The following is a 26,020-nucleotide window of genomic DNA, read 5'->3' as shown; positions in this document are numbered from 1 at the left end:
TGTGCTTAAGCAATCCTCTCACCTGAGCCTCCTGAGTAGCTGACATTACAGGCGTGAACCACCACGACCAGCTAATTTTTGTATTTTTTCGTAGAGATGGGGTCTCGCCATGTTGCCTAGGCTGGTCTCAAACTCCTGGACTCAAGCAATCTGCCCACCTTGGCCTCCCAAAGTGCTGGGAGTACAGGTGCAAGCCATTGCACCAGGCCTCAATTACTTTTCATACCTAATACAATGTAAATGCTCTGTAAATAGTTGTGATACTGCATTTTCTATTTGTATTACTTTTCATTGTTGATTTTTTTTCTAATATTTTTATCCATGGTTGATTGAATCCACGAATGCAAACCTGCAGATACAGAGGACTGACAGTAGTGAAACCGAGGCCAAGAAAGATGAAATAACTTTCCTAAAACCACACAACTGAACCCATTCTTCCATTTGGCTTCCTAACATATAGTATGTAGGATTTAGGCGGGTGATAGGGAAGAAAGTAGCCAATAAGTAATCCTTAACAGCTAATGGTTAATGTTTTACGAATCACTGATAAAATGAGACAATAAAATGTTTAAAACAGATATGATATCAAATACACGAGCTCTGGTACTTTAAACTCACTTTATGATTTTAGTTATATGCCAAATTATATATTTCTTACTTCATGTTTCATAAAAAGGGTTGGTGACAGCAATTGTAAATTTTGTTCATGTGGAAAATTAATTCATAAATTCAAAATAAACTATAGCAATGCAAAAATAATACAATTAGAATTTTAATAACATTGCTTCTGTATACTTTTGGATATGGAACACTATGAGATCAAATTGCTCTACCTACCATAGAAATGTGAATCACCTAAAAATTGTTCTCCTTAAGTAAAATGAGTTACAATGTTTAAGTGCCTAAATAATCATATTTCCAGACCTTGGTTATTATCATCCTGTGTATTGTAGAAGAAAATATCCAATAAAAGAGTTCTAATTAAAGACAAGTGGAAACAACAGATGCCAAAAAGCCCATGATACATTTTCATTCTTTATTAATATCATTTGAGGTCTTCAACAGTTTTGTTTCAGTGTGAAATCTTCTCTGCAAAAAAGACTTCTGAGATATCGAGATATAATCTGGGCTATGAAAAAGCCACTTTTCTGATATGAGCTCATATTCCCAAGGGTTTTTTGTACTAAGAGGCTGTGGCAGGGAATGGTGGTAATTGGCAGTGATTTTGCCTTCTCCACTCTCACTTTTAGCTAACAAAATTCTTTGCCTTGAAAGCTTTATTAAACCATTCATTTTACCCAAAGATAAAATGTTAGAGGAATAGTCTTTCTTTTTCTTTGATGCTTCCTTTCCTGAGCCATTCCATATTTCAGCATGATTTTGTGTCTTCCGTTGTATCTTTTCCTCAGCAGATATGCAAATAATGCATTTCTTTTTCCCTTTTCCAGCAGCACATTTTGATTTATCTGAAATTGTCTGAGGTGCCAAGTCCATTCTTCTAGCCCTGTGTAATTTATCTGCATTCATGCACATGGCAGAGCTCACTGTATTAGAACTCTGAGCACTGTGGTAGTTTAATTTAAGCAAGTGCTCCCATAATGAGAAGCCATTCCTAGAACCCTCAGAATGTTGCTGGCTCATACCTTGAGGCCAACATCTCCGGCTCCGGATCCACTCAATTTCTCTCAGAAGGCTGCAAAAGATCAAAAGTTGTCAAGAGGTCATATATATAACATGAATAACCAGAAGCATATTTCTGTTTGGAACATGAAATAAAGACTCACTGCAGGATTCCATGGATTGATGAATGAGAAGATCCCAGGTGGATCACCCTTAAATCAAGTGATCTGTACAAATAGCCTACTGCCTCAATCATGACGTGATGACAAGAGTCACTTGCCAATAACTGACCTGCTAGATATTTGAAAATAAGAATATTAGACTTTTTATTACTCCTGGCTTCACACATTTAAAAGAGAAGGATAACAAACATTTATAAAAAGTGGCATTGGAGCATGACTTATTTGTAATATTCTGCCAAAAATACTTAACCTGAGTCTAATCATAAAGAAACAATCCAATCAGGCTGGACGCAGTGGCTCATGCCAGTAATCCATTCACTTTGGAAGGCTGAGACATGTAGATTACTGGAGCCCAGGAGTTCAAGACCAACCTGGGCAACATGGCAAAACTCCATCTCTACAAAAAATACAAAAATTAGCTGAGCATGGTAGCGCGTGACTATAGTCCTAGCTACTTGGGAGACAGGTGGGAGGATCGCTTGAGACCAGGAGGCAGAAGTTGCAGTGAGCCAAGATTGTGCCACTGCATTCCAGCCTGGACGACAGAGTGAGACCTTGTCTCAAAAAAATAGAAAGAAAGAATCAGACAGATACAAACTGAAGGACATTGGGATAGGGATGGGAGAGTGGAACCTGACTTCAACTCTTCAAAATAGTCAATGTCATAATGACAAAACAAAGGTACTTAAATCTAGACTAAAAGAGACAAATGCAATGCAAGATCGTCAGTAAGTTAACAGCTATAGAGGACATTACTAGATACTTGGGGAGATTTGAATATGAACTATAGTTAGATAATAGTCTTAGGCAATAGTTAAATTTCCTGGGTTTGATTATTGTGGTTATACGGGAGAATGTCCTTGTACTCAGAAGACATATGCTGAAGTATGGTATTTAGACATAAAAGTGTCATGTTTGCAACTAACTTTCAAATGGTTCAGAAAAAATATATATGTATATATGTGTCTGTGCCTGTATATGAAAGAGAGAACACAGATGTGGCAAAATATTAACAACTGGTGGGCTAGGTGCGGTGGGTGGCTCATGTCTGTAATCCCAGCCCTCTGGGAGGCTGAGGAGGTAGGATTGCTTGAGTCCAGCAGTTTGAGACCAGCCTGGGCAACATAGGGAGACCCTGTCTCTAAACAAAACAATAATAACAATTTTAAAAAACAATTGATGAAGATAGGTGAAGGTTATATGATCTTTCACTACACTATTCTTGAAATTTCTCTGAAGGTTTGAAATTTTTCAAAATAAAAAAATTGAGAAAAAAATTTTCCAACTGCCACAGTCAATGAATTGAATTCTCGACCTGGTGCAGTGGCTCATGCCTGTAATCCCAGTACTTTGGGAGGCTGAGGCGGGCAGATCACTTGAGGTCAGGAATTCAAGACCAGCTTGGCCAACATGGCAAAACCCTGTCTCTACTAAAAACACAAAAATTAGCTGGGCGTGGTGGCATGCACCTGTAATCCCAACTACTTGGGAGGCTGAGGCAGGAGAATCGCTTGAATCTGGGAGGCAGAGGTTGCAGTGAGCTGAGATTGTGCCACTGCACTCCAGCCTGGGCGACAGAATGAGATTCCATCTTCAAAATAATAAGAAGAAGAAGAAGAATAAAATTGAATTCTCTAAAATTTGTTAAAATAAAAACAATCCATTCTACAATCTAACTTGCAGATGGTACTTATTTATTCATTTTACCCATTTACAAGACTACTTTTAAGGGGCTGGACTTATACCGTTGATTATAAACATAACGTAAGGCTGGTGTGTATAAGGCACTGATTTAGAAACGTGATAAAGAGACTGTTGCCTATGTAAAGGCTAAAACACTGACAGATGACCCAGTCCCTGTTCCTGTGTTAACAACAATAACAGCAAATATATAGAATTACCATCTGTCAGGACTGTGTAATCTTATAACGTATAAATTATCATCACCTGTCCACCTGGTTCAAAAACGAAAATTTATCAATCTGTAAAGTGAAAAGTGTCTTTCCCTTCTCTGTCCCCATCTGTGCAGTCTTCTAAAATGGAACCAATGACGTTAGTTTCTAATGTGTCCTTCCAGAGAATTTTTAGTGCATGTTTCATTTTACTTGTCTTTTAAAAATGAGCATGCTGGATGAGGTTAAGGAACTTATTCTAGTTCATGGAAGAACAGTCCTGGGTCAGCCTCATCCTGAAGTCCATGCCCTGCACTGCTGCACTAGGCTGCCTCTTCCCCATTGTGGATTGTGCTCCTGAATATCAGCCGTGGCTTCTGCTCGCAGAGATGTTCTCTCTCTGTGGCTTTGCTTCATGGATCAGACCCTGTATCTCACATGCCTGCAGCTTTCTCTGGAAATCCTATAGGAAATTTCAGCTGCTGTCTCTGCTTAGTGATCTGGGACTATGTTTCTTCTTTTTGAACTATTTTCATGACTCCCTGTGATGTTTCCAGGTGCCTCAGTCTAGCTCAACAGAAGACACTTGTGAAGTACCCTGTTCTTGATGACCAAGTTGCATTGGCCTTAAAAGAAAAAGTGGAGAAAAATAGAAACTGGATGTGTCATGTGGTGGCAAACACAGAACCCATTCTCAGAGATACTCTGGGCACAATAACCAGATTCATAGGTGTGACTGACTCTCTTCATTCTGCCCAAGTGACCTGAAGAGAATCTGACTTGCTATGGGATTGAGATTTTCATGCAGACAAGTTTCTGGTGCCCTTTGCATACACTACTTCATGCCCTTGCTACCCGCCTCCATCTTGGCCACACACAACTCCTCAGGCCCCTTTTCCCTGATGACCCATTCTAGACCTGACCTATAGCTTTGACCTCAGAACTTTCTTGGATGCAATCTGACTCAGGCAGCAAGCAAGCCAGGGAAAGGACATTCTTGCCTCATCTCCATCCCCAGTTTACCCCATTTTTCTTGGAGCTGGTACCAGTTGGGTCAACCCAGTCAGTCCTCCCAACCCAGAAAAGAGGAATGACCAGAATTGGTGAATTTAAATTGGAGAGATGTCACTGAACCTCTTCCCACCTCAAACCTTTGCCCTGGATGGCAAGGGAACCTAACATTTAATATTGTACTCTATTTGCTGTTTTGCATACATTATATCATTAAATCTTCACAATTACCCTATAGGTAGACTATATTATAACCTCTTGATTGGTAAGAAAATTGAGACTCAGAGAGGTTATGTCCACAAGCCAAGAAAATAGCAGAACTGGGATTCCAACTCAAGTTCCTAGGATCCAGGACCACAACTTCTACAAGTGAGAAAAGAGAACACTATTCTTCCTGTTTTGTTGGTTCCAGGGATGATTTTCCATAAAAATACATCTAGAAAAAAAGCATCCTCAAGCCTGTAATCCCAGCACTTTGGGAGGCCGAGACGGGCGGATCACGAGGTCAGGAGATCAAGACCATCCTGGCTAATACGGTGAAACCCTGTCTCTACTTAAAAATACAAAAAACTAGCCGGGCGACGAGGCGGGCGCCTGTAGTCCCAGCTACTCGGGAGGCTGAGGCAGGAGAATGGCGTAAACCCCGGGAGGCGGAGCTTGCAGTGAGCTGAGATCTGGCCACTGCACTCCAGCCTGGGTGGCAGAGCAAGACTCCGTCTCAAAAAAAAAAAAAAAAGAAAAAATAAAGAAAAAAGCATCAGTTACCTTTTCTATGTCGTACTTCTGGACAGAGCCACACCCATCTTATTTCCAGTGGAATGTGAATTGGGGGTGGGGATGGGGGGAAGGTCCCATGAACACTCTTACTAATCTGTTCTCAGATTTTAAGTAGGAAGTTTTCCTAGTCTCCCCACTTTATTTTCAGTGCTTAACATTAAAAAGATGGTGGAATATTATTTCCTTAGAAAAACAAAACAAGATATTTCATCCAAAGAGAGTCCTCTATCCTATTAAGTACTCTCCTAAAGCACAATTTTTCCTAATTTTTATTCTACTGAAATTAAAATTAAGTCCTGTTCCTCTTGCTTCCTATAATACCTGCTGTCACCTAACAAGTGGATTTTTGCAATGCCAGTCCAGCGTGAGAGATGTTTACTTTTTCCCGGGCCGACAGCAACAGTCCAGGCAGTTGTCTCCAGGTGACAGTGAAATCTCTCCAGTGTTGACAGAGGTCTCAGGAAGTTTCCCTAAATGAATAACTCAGTGGATGAACCACCCCGGGAGGGATAGTTCATTACTGGGCAGCATCCACTGAGTTATTCTGTGCTGGGAGCGAATGAGATTAAGAAGTGAGGACAATCACAGCCCATGGTCTCTGTCTACATTCTAGAAGATGGGCTGCAATTGTAAAGAGGAAGGAAGGTTTGGCACTGTCTAAAGGTTCTTTGTTGAACATTTCTTTTTGTTTGATAATTAGGCTGTGTCTAAAGTTTCTTTGTCCAAAATCTTTAAGTTTGAGAAACTAAGTGTGTTTGCTCATTCTTTTTTCCTTTTTTAAACTACGAACTTAACCTAGATGTGTTTGCTTATTCTTTCCATAAATGTGTGTATCTATAAACAGGTTAGGGAGAAAGCTGTGTATCATTGTCCCAAAAAAGTAAAAGGGTGCTATTGGATGTCTCCATGGGCCCTCAATTTCTGCTCCAAAGAAAACAATAAGAGAGGTTAAGGGGTCCTTTCCCCCACCCCTCTCTACTGAAACCATGGCCTAGTCTGGCTCAAAAGGACCTGCTTGCAGATGGCAAGTAGCATCCTCTGTTGTCTTCCCCTAGTTCTGCATGAACCCAGTGTACCAATTAAAGGAGATGGGCCTGTGCAGAAGCCCCGCCTTTAAGCAGAGGGAACAGATTGTTCTCCCTTAAACAGGCTTTCGTCTCTACCACCAAAATTGAACATTACCTGTGACCTCTGTGTTGCTAAACACAGTGGTCTGTTCTCAATCTGGTGGTCAGTTCTCAACACTCTCCTCTCTTGGCTTCAATGATCTGACTGCTTCTCGACCTGCCTCTGGAGCCATTCTTCATCTTTTACTACAGCCCTTTCCTCTTCTCACCCCTTAAATACTGGCATTATTCCAAGTTCTGCCTCTGGCCATTGTCTTGTCCTACATTCTTCTTACTTCTTTCAACCATTCTACTGAGTTGAGCCAGCAGTGTACACTAAGGACTCCCAGATGTTTTCTCTGGCTCAGTCTTCAAGCTCTTAAGCACCAGACTCATACGTCCTACTGCCTACTGAATGTCTCTACTTGGATAGAAAATTCAAACTCAACAGGCCCCAAATTAGCTCACTGTGGCTCCCACCCCACCCTACCAAACTGTGCTCCCTCTCTTGCAATGCCAACAGCATCATGCACCCAGGTGCACTGACCTATGATATAGTCGTAAACTGGGAAATGCTTTTGGCTTTCTCTCACCTCCCACATCTAGTCAAGCACCGAGCCTGTTGGATTTACCCACCAAGTCTCAAATCTGACACTTTCTCTCCATTTCTACCATCCCCTCTTAGTTTACCAATTCCATCCCCCATTTGGTCACAAGATTGTTGTATCCTAAACACAAACTTACTCATGCCCCTTAATGCTGGAAATCCTACAGCAGCTGCCCTGTCAAGCCCTGTTGAGCCTGGTAAACCTTGCTGATTCCTCCAGCATCATTCCCCAACTCTCCCCATTCCAGAGTTTCAAACCACCCAAGTTCTTCCTTCCTTGACATTGTTCATGCTGATCCTCCTTACCTAAAATGCTCCTCATGAACTTCTTCAGCAGGCACCTGTCAGAACTCAGCCCAAGCCACTGTCTCTGGAAAGTCTTCCTTCTTGCCTATATTCTGTGGGTCCCTGTGCCCTCTCCAGTGTCTGCCACAGTACACAACACATTGGATTGCACTTCTCTTCATGTGCTTGTCACCCCAACAAGACCACAAACTCCTAGAGCTCACAAACAGCGGGAAGGGCTTGGGACTTGGGGTCAGAGAAATGGATGCCAAGTGTTAGGTCAACGTACTAGCTGTTCCTGGTCTTTGTGAGCCTCGATGATTATAATATCTAATCCATAGAATTATCTGGTCAAATGTACTGGGGCAGGTCATGTGTTATATCTGCTATTCCCTCAGCTTTAAAATTAGTTCAGTGACCTTTAGAGCCCTTTCCAGGTTTAAAAGTTTTCTAAGTTTATGAGGCCTACTTGACAATTCTTTTGCAGCCAATAGGGTTTATGCATATATAAACTATTAAAAATGATTAAGCCTACACAAATGAAAAGTAAGCTCTGTTAACACACATAAACTGGCTTGCTGGATTAACCAGGGTTCTCCATTTCTTCTATAAAACATACTCCCCAATGTCCAGGTAACACTAAATGCCTGCAGCTAGCAGGCTCATCTCTACTTTGCTGGCATACTTCTGTTCCCAACAGTTGGGTTCTGGCATACCCCAGAGTCAATGGAGTATGTCAATCTAATTAGGTCATTTAATTGACTGCAATGCAGATTAATCAGATATGAGTATGAGATAAAAAGGAGTTGTTTTCTCTGAAAACCAGACTGAATTCTTGGGAAAGGCTCAATATCCTGAGCTGCTAAGAAAAATAAGTCCACATTGCTTCATACCTGGGATGCAAGGCTGGTTCAACATTCGCAAATCAATAAACGTAATCCAGCATATAAACAGAACCAAAGACAAGAACCACATGATTATCTCAATAGATGCAGAAAAGGCTTTTGACAAAATTCAACAGCCCTTTATGCTAAAAACGCTCAATAAATTTGGTATTGATGGAACGTACCTCAAAATAATAAGAGCTATTTATGACAAACCCACAGCTAATATCATACTGAATGGGCAAAAACTGGAAAAATTCCCTTTGAAAACTGGCACAAGACAGGGATGCCCTCTCTCACCACTCCTATTCAACATAGTGTTGGAAGTTCTGGCTAGGGCAATCAGGCAAGAGAAAGAAATCAAGGGTATCCAGTTAGGAAAAGAAGAAGTCAAATTGTCCCTGTTTGCAGATGACATGATTGTATATTTAGAAAACCCCATTGTCTCAGCCCAAAATCTGCTTAAGCTGATAAGCAACTTCAGCAAAGTCTCAGGATACAAAATTAATGTGCAAAAATCCCAAGCATTCTTATACACCAGTAACAGACAAGCAGAGAGCCAAATCAGGAATCAACTTCCATTCACAATTGCTTCAAAGAGAATCAAATACCTAGGAATCCAGCTTACAAGGGATGTAAAGGACCTCTTCAAGGAGAACTACAAACCACTGCTCAGTGAAATCAAAGAGGACACAAACAAATGGAAGAACATACCATGCTCATGGATAGGAAGAATCAATATCGTGAAAATGGCCATACTGCCCAAGGTGATTTATAGATTCAATGCCATCCCCATCAAGCTACCAATGACTTTCTTCACAGAATTGGAAAAAACGGCTTTAAAGTTCATATGGAACCAAAAAAGAGCCCGCATTGCCAAGACAATCCTAAGTCAAAAGGACAAAGCTGGAGGCGTCATGCTACCTGACTTCAAACTATACTACAAGGCTACAGTAACCAAAACAGCATGGTACTGGTACCACAACAGAGATATAGACCAATGGAACAGAACAGAGTCCTCAGAAATAATACCACACATCTACAGCCATCTGATCTTTGACAAACCTGAGAAAAACAAGAAATGGGGAAAGGATTCCCTATTTAATAAATGGTGCTGGAAAATTGGCTAGCCATAAGTAGAAAGCTGAAACTGAATCCTTTCCTTACCCCTTATACGAAAATTAATTCAAGATGGATTAGAGACTTAAATGTTAGACCTAATACCATAAAAACCCTAGAAGAAAATCTAGGTAGTACCATTCAGGACATAGGCATGGGCAAGGACTTCATGTCTAAAACACCAAAAGCAACGGCAGCAAAAGCAAAAATTGACACATGGGATCTAATTAAACTAAAGAGCTTTTGCACAGCCAAAGAAACTACCATCAGAGTGAACAGGCAACCTACAGAATGGGAAAAAATTTTTGCAACCTACTCATCTGACAAAGGGCTAATATCCAGAATCTACCAAGAACTCAAACAAATATACAAGAAAAAAGCAAACAACCCCATCAAAAAGTGGGGAAAGGATATGAACAGACATTTCTCAAAAGAAGACATCCATACAGCCAACAGACACATGAAAAAATGCTCATCATCACTGGCCATCAGAGAAATGCAAATCAAAACCACAATGAGATACCATCTCACACCAGTTAGAATGGCAATCATTAAGAAGTCAGGAAACAACAGGTGTTGGAGAGGATGTGGAGAAATAGGAACACTTTTACACTGTTGGTGGGATTGTAAACTAGTTCAACCATTATGGAAAACAGTATGGCGATTCCTCAAGGATCTAGAACTAGATGTACCATATGACCCAGCCATCCCACTACTGGGTATATACCCAAAGGATTATAAATTACTCTACTACAAAGACACATGCACACGTTTGTTTATTGCGGCACTATTCACAATAGCAAAGACTTGGAATCAACCCAAATGTCCATCTGTGACAGACTGGATTAAGAAAATGTGGCACATATACACCATGGAATACTATGCAGCCATCAAAAAGGATGAGTTTGCGCCCTTTGTAGGGACATGGATGCAGCTGGAAACCATCATTCTTAGCAAACTATCACAAGAAGAGAAAACCAAACACCGCATGTTCTCACTCATAGGTGGGAACTGAACAATGAGATCACTTGGACTCGGAAGGGGAACATCACACACTGGGGCCTATCATGGGGAGGGGGGAGGAGGGAGGGATTGCATTGGGGAGTTATACATGATATAAACGTCATGCACATGTACCCTAGAACTTAAAGTATAATAAAAAAAAAAAGAAAGAAAAATAAGTCCACATTATGAGTGGACAAGACAACTGCAAAAGATTGAGGGAGGAAAAGGTGGCAACTTAGAAGGAAACTGCACACAGACTGCATCACAATTGTTGTCACCCTTCAGAAACCAAAACTAGAAATGGAGGGTGATGCATTTTGAGAAGATGACATCTAATTCCAATCAGAGGACCCATTAAAGAGAGAGAAAGAGAAAGAGAGAGAGAGAGAGATTTTAATTAGACATTTTAAAAAGTCTGGAGAAAGAATGGATTTATATTTAAGTTAAAATTAAAATGTAAGGTTTGTCTGTATCATTTACCTGACTTGGATTAAGAGACCAACTGCTGTAGTTGAAGAGGGTTCTGGCTGAGCTGGGAATTTTAAAATGAAACAAAGAGAAGGGACTGACTCTCAGAGGGGCTGAGAGTCACCCACTAGACACTAGAGCCTTTGTTTAATTTCTTCCTTCTAAATTTGACTAAGATGGTTGGCATTTCTTTTAAAAAGAATCCCAGGCAGAGAGAAGTAACATAATGTTCATCTACCACACTTCATCCAAAACAAACAGTTCAGTACAGAACACTCAGCTTGATGTCATGGAACATGAAAAAGCCACATTTCTGTCCTTTTCTCCCACTTACATGGTGTCTCAATAGCCAAATGTAAAACACTCATCAAAGGAGAGCAATCAGATTGCTCTGTGTCGGAGGTAGCTTAGAACATTAATCACAGAAATCTTCATTTTATAGTTAGGGTTCCCACTAAAATCTCTAGAATCAACAGTCTTATTAGGTTAATGTTTGTACTTGAAACTGGATTTGTCACCCTCTCACAAATCTGTCATTTTAATATGTGCTTACTGTAATCTCATATATAAAAATGTGATTTTATAATTAAAATCTTAATTACCAAAAATTGCTGGAAGCCCACTATTTTCATACCCCTTGGAAGATTACACTGTGTTATACATGTTGATCAAATGTAGTAATACAGCCTGGTCACATAGCGAGACCTCATTTCTACAAAAAATGTTTTAAAAATAGTCAGGCATAGTGGCGCATGCCTATAGTCCTAGCTACTTGGGAGGCTGAGACCAGAGAATTACTTGAGCCTGGAAGTTTGAGATGACAGTGAACTACGATCATGCCACTGTACTCCAGAGCCTATGTGATAGGGACTGTCTCAAAAAAAAAAGTAAAATAATAAAAGATCAAGAAAGGTGTCATGACATTCAAGCTAGCAATTATCATTAATCTGAACTCTAAAATGAAATCTGAAAAGTCAACTAAAGATCATTGTTTTCCATAGATAAAAGCACAATTGTGTTGTTCTTTCAATACTGTTAGCCTGGAGCAGAGCCATCATTTCCATTGGATAACCCAAGACAAATTACTCAGAAAGAACCTGCCTATCCACTTCTCAGCCTACCTACAGTGAGAGAGCACCCATCTACATACAGCTAGGGCTGTTTCTGATGTTTTGAAGATGCAAAGAATACATGATAAGTCCTCTGCCCTCAGGAGTTCACAATCTGTTTGAGAGGTTAAAATACGCACCTCAGAGAGGAAGAGAAAATGTGTGTCACAAACACATCCTTGTGTGTCACAAACACGTCCTTTGTACTCTTTCATGGATTCTGGATCCACAAAATGACCTTAGAATATAATATTAGAAAGCTCTTGTGAAGATTATGCTAGAGGAAAGGCTCTGGGCTCCTCACACTTACCTACTTTGCAAAAATCCTGTACTGGCTTTCAGTTGCTCTTACGGTAACACCCCAGATCTTTGACTGGGCCTGAGAGGCCTGCGACCCACCCCCCCGCATCTCTCTAACATCCTCCTCGTGCACCTCCTTCCGCACATTGCTCTCTGCACTCTGGGACCTTAAAACTCCCCCAGCCTCGAAAATTCTGTTCCTACTGCCTAGATGACTCTTCTCCTCCCTCTCTCCCACTACTAGTGAGCCACCTCTCATCCTGCAGATCCAATTTCAGCATCACTTCCTGAGATGCATCCCCAACCCACATTCCTTCCATCTGACAGATCAAGGTCACCTGTTAGTACTTGTATTTTCCCATGATAGCACTTTCCCCAACTATAGTTAAGCCATTGTGCATTTAGTTGTCTAACTGCTGTCTCCATGGTAACGTTCTCCACAGTTGCAGTTAAATTGTGTATTTAAGTTGTCGACAGCCTTCTCCCCCAGTGTGAGCTCAGGGAAGGCAGCGTTGGTCTCTATGGGTCTGGTTCATTGTTATACTCCCAGGAACTAACATAGAGATTGTCACTTAATAGGTGCAGTAAATATTATAATAAATGAATGATAAGAATATAAGTAATTAACATTCAAATGCCCTTAATAATCAATACCTGCACTTCTAAAGTGGGAGGGTAAATCTGAATTAGCTGAGGCATTTCCTCCATCATACATTCATTCATCTGGCAAGTGTTTATTGAGTACCTGCTAAGTGCCACCCACTGTTCTAAGAGCAGGGTATACAATGGTGGAGAAGACAGATCATGTCTCTATAGAAAGAGAGATGAAAAAAAAAAAACCGTAGTGAACAGATAAATATATAATTTCAAGTAGTAAAGTACAGGTTGAGTATCACTTATCCAAAATACTTGGGACCAGAAAGGTTTCAGATTTCTGATTTTTTTAGATTTTGGAATATCTGCGTCACGCTTACCAGTTGAGCATGCCTAATCCCAGAACTCCAAAATCTGAAATGCTCCAGTGAGCATTTCCTTTTTGCATCATGTCAGCACTCAAAAAGTTTTAGATTTTGGGCTTTTGGATTAAGTATGCTCAACCTGTGCTATTTACTTTAGTACCTTAGAGGGTGACAAGGGTAAGGGTTAAATTCCATAAGATGGACAGGTAACTCTTCACTGCATATTTGTGGACAGACTTTAGACAGCCTTGATGAGCTCTAAATAATTTTCAGGAGTTTCCAAAACAATTTCCTAAATAGAACAAGCCCATTAGAGGATCACTGGCCCCCAAGCCTTCCTCAGTCTTAAGTCTCCACTTCCCTACAGGAGAGAATTTCCTTCAAATCAGCACATTGCCTCAACTCTCCCACCACTGCCTGTTTTTCTTGTTTATCTCCCACTCCACACACCTCCTCTGTCCCGATGCTTCCTCACAGCCCCTCTTGACGGCTCTCAATTGGTCCCCTTCACATCTTATTTATTCCTACCTTTGTTCCCGTAGTTCTCCCACCTAGAATTGCCCCCTGTCTCTGACAATCTATGCCCTCCACTTCCTAAAGGATCCCTTCCAAGAGATTTTCCTTGAACATCCTCTTGCTACTGACCATGGTCTTCCACATTTAGGCATGGAATATTAACTCAGCTGAGGACCTTAAAGAACGCAACGCCCTTATTTTACAGATGGGGCCCAGGAACAGACTTGGGCCACAGGCATTGTGACTTGCTTCAGGTCACACAGCTGACCATGGCCAAGATAAAACCAAAACCCAGTTCAATCCCCTCCAGCCAGGCTATGCTTTAAATCTTTCATGTGTTATATTTTTTATTATAGGTTTATATTGCCACCTAACAACAACAACAACAACAAAAAGTTGCTTGAAGTTGAAGACAGAAGTTACCTTCTTTGTTTTTGTATCCTGCAGAGCACTTAGTACAATCCTTTGAGCATGGGCAGCCTAGTGTCCCTCTGTATGTCTCTTTATCTGTTACTGCATCCAGAAAAGACCAAGACAGATTTTTACCAAATTTAGAAGGTATGTTTGGGATGAATTAAAATACAAGCCATATGGCATTCAGAAAAGTCACATTGGATAACCTAGGGGACCACTTCAAAGTGATGGGTATCTCCCCTGCAGGGCACCCAAGGATCTGCCCCACGATGGAGACAAGCTACAGACAAAGGAAGCAAATATTAATAGTAGCTTCATATAAGAGCCACAGTCCAAAGTCACAAAGGCAGATGCAAGCAATCATTTCAGTTGCCTTCATGTGGATGGCTTCATGCTGTGTACATCAAGTGGGTGGTTGGAGGTCGGGGGTATGGATTGTTTTCCTTTTTTTTTTTTTTTTTTTTGAACCAGGGTCTCACTCTGTCACTCAGGCTGGAGTGCAATAGCAGGATCTTGGCTCACTGCAGGCTTGACCTCCCTAGCTCAAGTGATCCTCCCATCTTAGCCTTCCGAGTAGCTGGGACTACAGGTGCGAGCCACCATGCCCAGCTAATGTTTTGTATTTGTTGTAGGGATGGGGATTTGCCAAGTTGCTCAGAGGCTGGTCTCAACTCCTGGGCTCAAGCAGTTCTCCCACCTAGGCCTCCCAAAGTGCTGGGATTACAGGCACGAGCCAGCACACCCAGTTGAATTGTTTTTCTTTATAGCGTAAATTATTCTCCCAAACCACCCCAGATCAACAATCTAGTTGGGTAAGATAATACCACTATATCATCCTGATATGCATTACAATGTATAAAGTACTTAAAGGCTTGCTGAATAAATGCAGTGTAATATATGTATACCATAGTATGCATAATTATACATGTATATTATATTATACGTAGTATAATATAATCCAACTCCCATGAAAAATACATAGCTGTTGACCTCAAAGTGAACTGCTTTGAGGACTAATGTTTGGTAACACTTTACTGCAGAGGGCCTAAGATATCTTTTAAAATGATTAATGGTGAGGAGTCCCAACAATTTGCGGCTCTGGCTTACTTCTTATTTTATGGAGTCCACTCAGGCACATTTCCATTTAGATAGAAAATTTCCACCAAAGGTAGGAAAACTAAAAATACTTGTTACATGTTGAAGGACAGCTGGTTTAGAGGTCTTCATAAACAGACTAATTTCCCTCCCTCCACTCTTGCCTTTGTATACCAAAGTTATTGATTTGCTCTCACCATCACCGACTGAAACCACAGCATACAAATCTCACATTAGCAGTTGGATTAACCATCTACAATGTTCCTGTGGGCCTGAAGTGGACCTTATATTAAAGGAATCAACCTCAGTCAACAGCAGGAGATAATGGCGAGAAATAGCAGCAAGAGATGACTCCTCACATAAAAATACTTGGTCATAACCACTGTGAGTATTGACTGCAAAATTGAAATGTAGACTTATTTAAGAAGTCACAAAAAAAAAAAAACACTGCAATTGCTGCTATTAAAGATGCCTTCATATCTGAAAGTAAATGAATATATTATTCCTCCATCACAGACCAGACACAAAAGCTGTTACATGACAGAATATTATATGAAACAATCAGATTAAATATACTAGTTCTTTGTCCATAAACTTTCTCTAAATTTGTATGTGTATTTTCTGTTTGTAAAACTGCTTCAGCCTAGAAACATTTAGTGGGAAAAAAAATGCACACACACATTCCCAAATCTACACATTGAAAATATTCTTTCCTACAGACATCAGGCATTTAAAGCTTTTTTCCTCCTCAGCAAGTGACTACCCTGAAAGCAATCATGTTTTCTTGTAAAACAGATGATAAGCACACATGCTGGGAAAAGTAGCTGGTGTAGGTCAGCGTTTCTTAACCTCAGCACTACTGACATTTGAGGGTGGATAATTTTTTGTTGTGAGAGGCTTTCCTGGGCATTGTAAAATGTTCAGCCACATCCCAGGCCTCCACCCACTAAATGACAGTAGCACTCCCATCTCCCAACCTGCCCCCGAGTTCCACTCATAACAATCAAGAATTTCTCCAGACTTTCATCCTTGGGGGCAAGATCATCCCTGGTTGAAAATTACTTGTTTTGGTTGAAGTACAGATAATGCCCTGTGGCAATGAGACGTCAGGACCCCGATAGTGTTTTGTTTTGTTTTGTTTTTTTGAGATGGAGTCTCGCTCTGTTGCCCAGGCTGGAGTGCAGTGGTGCAATCTTGGCTCACCACAACCTCCGCCTCCCAGTTCAAGCAATTCCCCTGCCTCAGCCTCCTGAGTAGCTGGGACTACAGGCGTGTGCCAGCATGCCTGGCTAATTTTTGTATTTTTAGTAGAAACTGGGTTTCACCATGTTGGCCAGGCTGGTCTCAAACTCCTGACCTCAAGTGACTTTCTCACCTCGGCCTCCCAAAGTGCTGGGATTATAGGCACAAGCCACTGCGCACAGCCGAGACCTATGTCTTACAGCTAAAATCAAGGGTGGGCCCTTGTGAAAAGCCATGTCGTTATTTTTGGTCACATGTTACTTTAGCATCACAGATGAAAAGGTATGGAAAGCTATTCATATACAGTAGAAACAATGTCTTAGGACAGAAGTGGAAGAAAGGTGGGAAGCTATACTGACGGGGGAGGGGTGTGGTCAAGCAAGGGAGCCCAGCCTACAAAAGAATGAAAAATGGGATGGAAACGATTTTTTTTTTTTTTTTTTGAGACGGAGTCTTGCTCTGTCGCCTAGCCTGGAGTGCAGTGGCCGGATCTCAGCTCACTGCAAGCTCTGCCTCCCAGGTTCACGCCATTCTCCTGCCTCAGCCTCTCGAGTAGCTGAGACTATAGGCGCCCGTCACCTCACCCGGCTAGTTTTTTGTATTTTTTAGTAGAGACTGGGTTTCACCGTATTAGCCAGGATGGTCTCGATCTCCTGACCTCGTGATCCGCCCATCTTGGCCTCCCAAAGTGCTGGGATTACAGGCTTGAGCCACCGCGCCCGGCCTTGGAAACGATTTTAAGAGATATCTTTCCTACTAGGAGAACGTAAGTAGGTAGCAAAAATAGTTTAAAGTTTGTGAAACAGGAGTTGCTTGGTTCAAAAATGGAGACTTTTTAAAAATAAGTGAAGTATGCAGGTGAAACAAAGGGAAAAGTCACCTGCTTATAACAAATAGATGGGCGTGATTACCTAATTTACACAACGTATCACTGAGGCTGATGTTCAGCTGCTTCCTGAGGAGTGAGGACTTGGCCAGAGTTTCTGCATTTTCCTTTATTTTTATCACTTGTTTATAATATTTAAGTACTTGCTTCCTTTGGGATCTAGAAAAGAGAAGTTTAATTAAAGTTTGCATCAAAGAAGGCTGGCATGCATTCGTTCATTCATTCAATAAACATTTACTGAATGCCGGTGTTAGGACTGGGGAGCAAAATGAGTATGACTAACCCTTGCCCTCTGAGAATTTCTTTGAGGTAGGAGGAGAGACTGGAGAGCGAAGCAGGAGTCCACCCACAAAGGACTTTGAGTGCAAACCTAAGGATTTTGAATTTTAACAGTGAAGAGTTTTCATTAAGAGCCTGATATGATCAAATGCACATTTTAGAATCTGCCCGGGCAGAAGTGTGGAGGACAAACTGAAACAGGTGAGGCCACAGACAGGGAGACCAGTTAGGCCAAAGGAAGATCGATGAAGGTCTGAGCTGACACAGTGGCCACAGGTACAAAGGGAGATTTGCTAGGGTGTGGTGTTGCACTGGATGTGGTGGTGCTGATGCTGGGGGTGCTGGGGGGCTGTTATGTATGCAGAGAGTCATGTGGTTAAGAGCTCAAGCTCTAAAGTCAGGCAGATGTGGCGGTGGGCCACAGTGGTCAGGCTCAGGGCCTCTTCAATCAGACTTCCCAGGTGCTAACCCTGGCCATGACACCTAAGAGCTGGGTAGCAAGCATCTCAGCCTCCTAAGCGTCAACTTCCTCATGTTCAAAATGGGGATAATAGGCCAGGCACAGTACTTCATGCCTGTAATCCCAACACTTTGGAAGGCCAAGGCGGGAAGATCGCTTGAGGCCAGGAGTTCAAGGCTGCAGTGAGCTATGATCACACCACCACACTCCCACCTGGGTGAGAGAGCAAGATCCTGTCTCAAAAAAAAAAAAAAAAAATCAGATAACAGAGTTGTTACAGGGATTAAACGAGAAAATGAGTGTACTGTGTCAGCACAGTGACTGATGATAAACATTGCTAAGATGGATCATTAAGATGATGCCATGGTGTCTGCACCAAGTGAAGTTGGGAGAAGGAGAATTCTGTCAGGGGGTGAGGGGTGGATGTGTCCAGTCTTGAGCACATTGACTCTGGAGTGCCAGTGGAACACCCAAGTGAAGATGTCCAGTAAACAGATGGAAGCACATGGCTGCTGCTGATGACGGAGGCCTGAGAAGATGGAGACAAAGGGCACTCACCTTACGGAACAGCAGCTGAAAGCCTGAGCCCTGGTGGGGCTGATGTGCTCCCTCTGAGACTAGCATAGAGCCCAGGAACCAAACTCAGGAGGATGCTGATGTTTGGGCAAGCGGCAGGGACAGAAAAGGAACCCACAAAAGAAGCTGAGCCAGCTTGATCACCCAGGAGAGTACAGTTTCAATTCTGTCAAATGCTTAGAGGAGAGGGCCAACAAGGTCAAAACTGCAGAGGACACTTTGGGGTTGTTTCTGATGACTTTCATAAGAGGAGACAAAATGGGTAAGCTGGGTAAGGGAAGAAGTTCCTGGGCTCTATGCTCATCTCAGACTGAGTGCATTCGCCCCACCAGAGCCCAGGGCTTCAGCTGCCATTCCATAAGGTGACTGTGGCGAGGATGCTGACTGAAGGATAACTACAGATGGATGGGCAAATGCTTGGGGGAAAGTAGATTGTCGACCATCATTTCACTAAGAATCTGTCACTGTTCCTCTTAAAACATGTTGTTCACTCTTCTCTCATCTGCTTTCTTAACTTTAATTTTTTAATTTGACCTCATTTGTCCAACTCTACCCAGACCCCTTCTACAAGGTCCTCAGGATCCCATGGATCATTTCTGTGGTGCACGAGTGCTATCTCGAGGGCCCCTGGCCCTCACATGCTTGAGTGGTGAGTCAAGTTATGTAACAAAATGTCTCCTGGTTTGAACCAACACGAAAGACACAGTCACCTAAGGATAACCTTCAACAAGGAGACGGCCGGTTTCTCCATTGCTTCCGAAGGTTGGCCGTTGACAGTGAGGCCTGGAGGAAGCCATCCATGTATGGTCATCAAGGCCAGCCATGCGGAATAGTCCAGCAGTTCTCAGTGTCGTGATTTGGGGTGGGGCAGCCAGGCAGGAGAGATGACTCAGTCAGTATGCTACGTGTTTAGATTTTTATTTTACGAGGCAACAGTTCTACAGTCAAGCTTTCTGCTTCTGTAAAGAAAGTCCTGTTCTCTGCTCACAGTGCTGGTCTTAATATGAGTAAGAGGCGGCACATGTGGTGTCAAGTGCCTCAAAAAAACACTTGCTGGGGAGCAAAATAATAAAATACGAATGACTCAATTTATCAAACTCTTTTCGTGTGTGCCAGGTTTTCTGCTAAGCTCTTTACATATAGGATCTCTTAATCCTCACAAAGATCCTGCCAGGAAGATACTGTTACTTCCTTCATTTTACCAAGGAGGAAATGAATGAGATACCAAGACGTTAAGTGCTTGACCTTAACAGTAACTTGTCACTGTTACTAAGTGGCAGAAATAAAAGGTGAACTCAGGCAATCAGACTCCAGAGCCCACCATCTCACCACTACTATATAGCATCCCTATTGTACCCTTAGGTCCTCCCTTAATTGGGCTACTCTTTAAAAGGTAGTTACCCTTTAAATGCCTTTTAGAAAGGGTTAATACTGATTTGCACTCAAGTATTAAGAGATGATCAATGTCCTATTCTTCCTGGAAGCAAAAGCAGCAAGAGGTTACCTGTTGGGTGGGAGGAAAATGACATGGAGGAACGTGGAAAATGGAAATGGAAAAGCAAGCCAGGGAACAGAGAACCCTCACCTAATGGAACAGCAGCTGAAGCCCTGGGTCCTGGTGGGGCTGATGCACTCAGTCTGAGACAAACTTAGAGCTCAGGAAACGAACTCAGGGAGAGGAGGAAAGAGAGGCTACCAAAACAAAACTTCACAACTTCGTAATGTAGCCAAACGCATCCCTGACCATCCAGGCAGTTAAATCGGCTATGGAAGCAAGTGTGTACATGGCTCTCTGTGGGTTCACAAAGAACCTTCTCTCATAGCAAACCTGCCAAGAAAAGTAGCGGTCAGCCCTGGCAGATGCTCACACTCAGTTGGTCTGGAGGGTGGCACCTACAAGTGTGAGGCACTGAGGGGAACCCCGCACATCACAGGAGAACAAGAGGACTCCCTGAGTAACGGAGGGTGACTGGTGAACATGACCTGAGGCATTGGAGGCTCTGGCCTAGGTCTTGCAGAAGAGAGAGCAGGATGGTGTGGTACCATAGACAATGGCCATGGCTGAGGGCTGCGTAGAGATCCAGAAGTAAGAGCATCTTCCTCACAAGGCCTGTGAGTGGCACTGGGAACCACTTACAACCACATTGTACTCCTATGTCCTTTCTCCACTGCCAGAACCTCCACACCACTTGTGAGCCAAGAGCTCCTTTTCCTTTTTTTTTTTTTTTCGAAACTGGAGCCTTGCTGTGTCGCCCAGGCTGGAGTGCAGTGGCATGATCTCAGCTCACTGCAACTCCACCTCCCAGGTTCAAGTGATTCTCCTGCCTCAGCCTCCCAAGTAGCTGGGACGACAGGCATGCGCCACCATGTCCAGCTAATTTTTGTATTTTTAGTAGAGATGGGATTTCACCATGTTGGCCAGGCTGGTCTCAAACTCCTGACCTCAAGTGATCCACCTGCCTCAGCCTCCCAAAGTGCTGGGATTAACAGGTGTGAGCCACCATACCCAGTCCAAGAGCTCCTTTTGAATACATTATGGTGGGATGAATCCCCAGGCTTCTGAGAAGGGCTGGAGCCAAAGTAGTATTACCAGAGTTACCCCTGAGGGGTAACCCCAGACCTCCCTGCCACTGGTGGGGGCACTTTTGGCGGGGAGACAGGGAGACACACTTCTTGAAACATTTCATAAAAACTTACTTTTTACTATCTCTCTGGGGAAAAAATAGCAAATCTGCTAAAAATTCCATTACTTCTCCAACCAGCATGTTTTTCTTGCCAAACAAGCTTTTCCTGATATTTAAGCACTCTTGAAGTTTCATTTTTGCAAGAGAGTTATTTCCAGCAACGAACCTGAAAATAAAACACATGTGCGTTTTTTACTGGGCATGTTGGTTACATTCATTGTGCAATCAATCATAATTCTCATAAACATCTTGGATTTTATATAAAAAAGTCTGTCCTGGAAAATATAAAAAAGAGCAATTTATAATAGTAGAGATGCAAGAACTTCAAAGTGATTTATAAGAAATTTGCACATCTTTTTTAAAAAACTAGAGAGCTGGGCGTGGTGGCTGTTGCCTATAATCCAGTTACTCAGGAGGCTGGTGCAGGAGGATTGCTTGAGGCCAGGAGTTCAAGATCAGCCTGGGTAACATAGCAAGACCCCATCTCTAAAAAATAAATAAATAAATAAATAAGCCAGGCATGGTAGCGCATACCTATAGTCCCAGCTACTGGGCACACTAAGGCAAGAGGATCGCTTGAGCCCCTTTCAGTGAGCTATGATTGCACCACTGCACACCAGCCTGGGCAACACAGCAAGATCCCTGACTCTTAAAAAAAATTTAAAAACTAGAGCACTATTTTCACCCTCAGCACTGCTGACATTTAGGCTGGATAAATCTTTGTTGTGGGGGGCTGTCCTGTGCATTGTGTGATTTTTTTTTTTTTTTTTTTTTTGAGACGGAGTCTCGCTCTGTTGCCCAGACTGGAGTGCAGTGGCCGGATCTCAGCTCACTGCAAGCTCTGCCTCCCAGGTTTACACCATTCTCCTGCCTCAGCCTCCGGAGTAGCTGGGACTACAGGTGCCCACCACCTCGCCCAGCTAGTTTTTTTTTTTTGTATTTTTTTTTTAGTAGAGACGGAGTTTCACCGGGTTAGCCAGGATGGTCTCGATCTCCTGACCTCGTGATCCGCCCATCTTGGCCTCCCAAAGTGCTGGGATTACAGGCTTGAGCCACCGCATCCGGCCTGTGTGATGTTTAGCAGCATCCCTGGCCCCTACATACTGGATGCCAACAACAATCCCCCAAGACATGACAACAAAAATGTCTTCAGGCATTGCCAAAAGTCCCCTGGGTGGGGGGGGGCCCAAAATTGCCCCTGGCTGAGAACCACTAAGCAAGAGAATAAAAACGTTAACCATCAGCATTTCTTAACTAAATCAGTTAGTCAGGAAATGGATGAACAGGTGTAGGTTAAATATCTTAATTGTAAGAATAAAAGCTAGTACAGAAAACAAAAAAAAATGTTAATACATGTTTACATTAGAACACCTTCGATGTATTTCATGGTAGCTTGATTACGGGGATTGTTATCCAGTAAGTTGGAAATTTCAGTTGCACATTCCAAAATGTGGTTTTCTTTCAAGTATTCTTCAGATGCTGACTTTGCCAGGTTGTTCAAAACTCTGACTGCAAGGAATAAATTGGCAAAGAATATGATGCTTAAGGGTTTTTTTTTTTTTCCACAAAAGAATTAAGATGTCAATAGGCATGGCATTTAATATCATTTCATCAGTGGCAATAGGCAGGTTTTTCTTAATAAATCCACTACTGACATATACTGCACGGACATTGGTTTTCATGCAACATGTTTGTGTATGCACAGCAGTTTTAGAGCCAAGGAGCCAAGACAATAGATTGAAACCAAATTCTGAGTTTGTTTGCAAATGAACAGATCAGAAATAGAGTGAAAATATGGATACAATGAAGCCAGTTATCACCAAGGTAACTGAGCCCCACAGAAGGCAGCCAGTACAGCCCTGCAATAAGATACAATAGAACTATACAGCCTTATAACAAGAAGCACACGAAGGAGTCTCACAAACCCAATTAATAAATAATGCGTTGTACCTAGATACGCACTGCCTTGGGAATGCACACTCTGCAAAGGCCCCACAATTTTGTTCCTTTATTGAGAGTTAAATATTTTGACAATAATACAGACTCCTAAAAAGTCAAAAGTGGTTTTTAAGCCATACTTTGTTATGGGAAGAGAAAAAGAAATAATTGTTTGGGCTCAGTTGAGTTCCCTCAAACTTTGTATGTTGAAGTCCTAACCCCCAGTATCTCAGAATGCGATAGTATTTGCAAATTAGATCCTTAAAGAAGTAAGCTAAAATGAGGTCATTAGGGTGGGCCCTAATCCAATATGATGGGTGTCCTTAGAAGAAAAGGAGATAAGGAGGACACACACACACACCACACACACACACACACACACACACGCCAAGAAAAAATCATACGAGGACACAGGGAGAAGGCGGTCATCTGCAAGCCAAAGAGAGAGGTATCAGGAGAAAAACAAAACAAAACAAAACCCTGCTGACACCTTGACCTTGGACTTCTAGCCTGCAGAACTTTGAGAAGTAAGTTGCTATTGTTTATGCCACCCAGGCTGTGGTCCTCTAATTTTTATGGCAGCTCTAGCAGACTCATAGAATAATGTTCCAAGAAGGTGTTATTAGAGCATTGCTGGCAGCACAGAAGAGCAGATTTAACTCCTTGCGCTGTGGAATTCAGGCTTCATTAAGAAGGATTAGCATTAAGCTATCAAGTAGCATCTCTCACCATCATCAGTAGTGCCTAATTCATTGCCCAGTGCCCACTGTAGGCTTCTCTGTCTTCCCCCACCCAGGGCCTCATGCCTTGCACTTGGACACCAGGGCAGGACAGTCACGTAACTGGTCTCTCTGTGTCCACTCTTACCCAACATGTAATCCATTCTCCATGCAGCAGCAAAAGTGATCTCAAGACAGAAATCAGAGGTGTCATCACCACCCTAAGTCCCTGCAATGGCTTCCCTTTGCATTTAGAACAAAATCTAAATGCCTGCCCGAGGCCCAAGGCCCAAAGCCCAAGACCCTGCACAATCAGCGTCCAGCTGCCTCCTGCTCTTTGCTCACTGAGGCTTCCTTCCACTTCTAGGACAGGCCTAGCCCTCCCCCATCTCATGTTCTTCCCTCTACCAAGACTGCTCTCTCCCTCACCACATGTGGCTCTGATAGTCCACTGGGTCTCAGCTTCACTGTCCCCTTCCTAAAAAGGCATCTTGATCTGCCTTTCACAAATATTTCCCCCACCAACACACACATACACACCAATGCTCTAGTTCTATTTCTTATTTGCATTTATGACAGCTTGCAATCATTTCATGGGTTGGCTCACTTACATTTTCTGTAGTACCTCCTTTAGAGGGTAGAGTTGGTGCTCCTGCCTAGACCACTTTTCTGGACTCAGCATAGCACCTGGTGCATGCAGGCACTCAGTAAACAGCTCTTGAGTGCATGAATACTGGTCAGTGTGGAATCCTCACTCCCACCTCTTCATCTGCTTGTTCAAGCCATAAGCCCACACCTAACCCTTGTCAGGGGACCAGAACTACAGTTTGCTTCTATCAAAGCTGCCACAAATGACACCAATACTTCCTAGCATCCCATTTTACCAGGCCCCCATGACTCTACCCCTGCTCATTCGGTCTCTTTGGAAAATTAACACTTGCATATACCAAGCCATGGTGGCCTGACCCCTTGGAACTCTGCATTCTGGACTCTTCAGCTGCCTCTGGAGGGCCAGGCCCAGCTCCCACATAAGTGGCCCTGATTGCCACTAAGGTCCCAGCATATCTGTGACCAGGCTTGCCTGCATTAAGACAACAACTTGGAAGCTAGACTCTATATACCAAGGATTAGAGCTTCATAAATGTCTAGAAGAAATTCTGTCCAACAAGGAGTTGCCCAGACGTGCTCTGGGGTCTAACTTGGACCAGACAGCCTAGCTTCAGATTGATAGCTGCAGGAGCTGACGTAGTTTAAGTTATTTAATCTCTCTGACATTCAGCTATACATGCTCTATGAGGTATGTTTGAGGATAAAAGAGATCATCAGCATAAAGTACACAGTAAACACTCAACAAATGATAACTATGGCTACAAAAGTGAACTTGCAGATGAGAACCTTAGAGAGGGTAAGTAGCTTGCCCAAGGTGACCTTTGATCTTCTAGCCGTGGGGCAGAATTGCCCAAGGGACCTTTGATCTTCTAGCCATGGGGCAGATTTCAGAAACAGCTGCAATTCTCTACACTAGTCTTTACTCAACTACCTTTTGCCATGCTATGCTACTCTGTACTTCCTCCTATCAAGAGATGGACACAGCCTGGTGACTTGCTTTGACCAACTGAATGCGGTGGAAAGAGGCATTGTACCAGTTCTGAGCCTAAGTCTAGGCTTCTGCTCTCCCTCTTGGAATCCTGTGAGCTGCCAAGTGAAGAGGACCAGGCTGTCCTCCTGGAGGATGAGGAACACATGGCCCAGCCACCCCTGTAATCCCAGCCAGACAACCACCAGACAATTAAGTAAGGTTGGACCAGCCAGCCCCATCAGCCCTGCCAGTTGACCTCAGACGCTTGCCTGGGCCAAGCCCAAGTCTGTTGAGCCCACCTGGACTAG

At 42.7% G+C, this 26,020-nt stretch overlaps 1 protein-coding gene across 3 annotated transcripts in view; it reads right to left on the bottom strand.

Moving 5' to 3' along the window:
• Positions 1-984: 984 nt before the first annotated feature.
• LOC117089517 (putative tetratricopeptide repeat protein 41) overlaps positions 985-26,020 on the bottom strand; it is an 89,845-nt gene continuing 64,809 nt past the window's right edge. For 2 of the 3 annotated variants that reach the window (XM_033220861.1, XM_033220860.1), the window contains exons 12-16: positions 22,838-22,985; positions 21,490-21,642; positions 17,503-17,636; positions 1,785-1,914; positions 1,008-1,693 (exon numbers count right to left, since the gene is read on the bottom strand). In XM_033220861.1, the coding sequence (XP_033076752.1) occupies positions 1,030-1,693; positions 1,785-1,914; positions 17,503-17,636; positions 21,490-21,642; positions 22,838-22,985 (1,229 nt within the window). In that variant the 3' untranslated portion in view covers positions 1,008-1,029. Of the gene's footprint in view, positions 1,694-1,784; positions 1,915-17,502; positions 17,637-21,489; positions 21,643-22,837; positions 22,986-26,020 lie in introns of all 3 variants that reach the window. The other variant, XM_033220862.1, reaches the window with a different exon arrangement.

The sequence above is a fragment of the Trachypithecus francoisi genome, unplaced genomic scaffold (assembly GCF_009764315.1).
Source record: "Trachypithecus francoisi isolate TF-2019V2 unplaced genomic scaffold, Tfra_2.0 Lachesis_group11, whole genome shotgun sequence".
Classification (NCBI taxonomy): Eukaryota; Metazoa; Chordata; class Mammalia; order Primates; family Cercopithecidae; genus Trachypithecus; species Trachypithecus francoisi.
The sequence above is the reverse complement of the archived record's forward strand: the minus strand, read 5'-3'. Positions and strand labels throughout refer to the sequence as shown.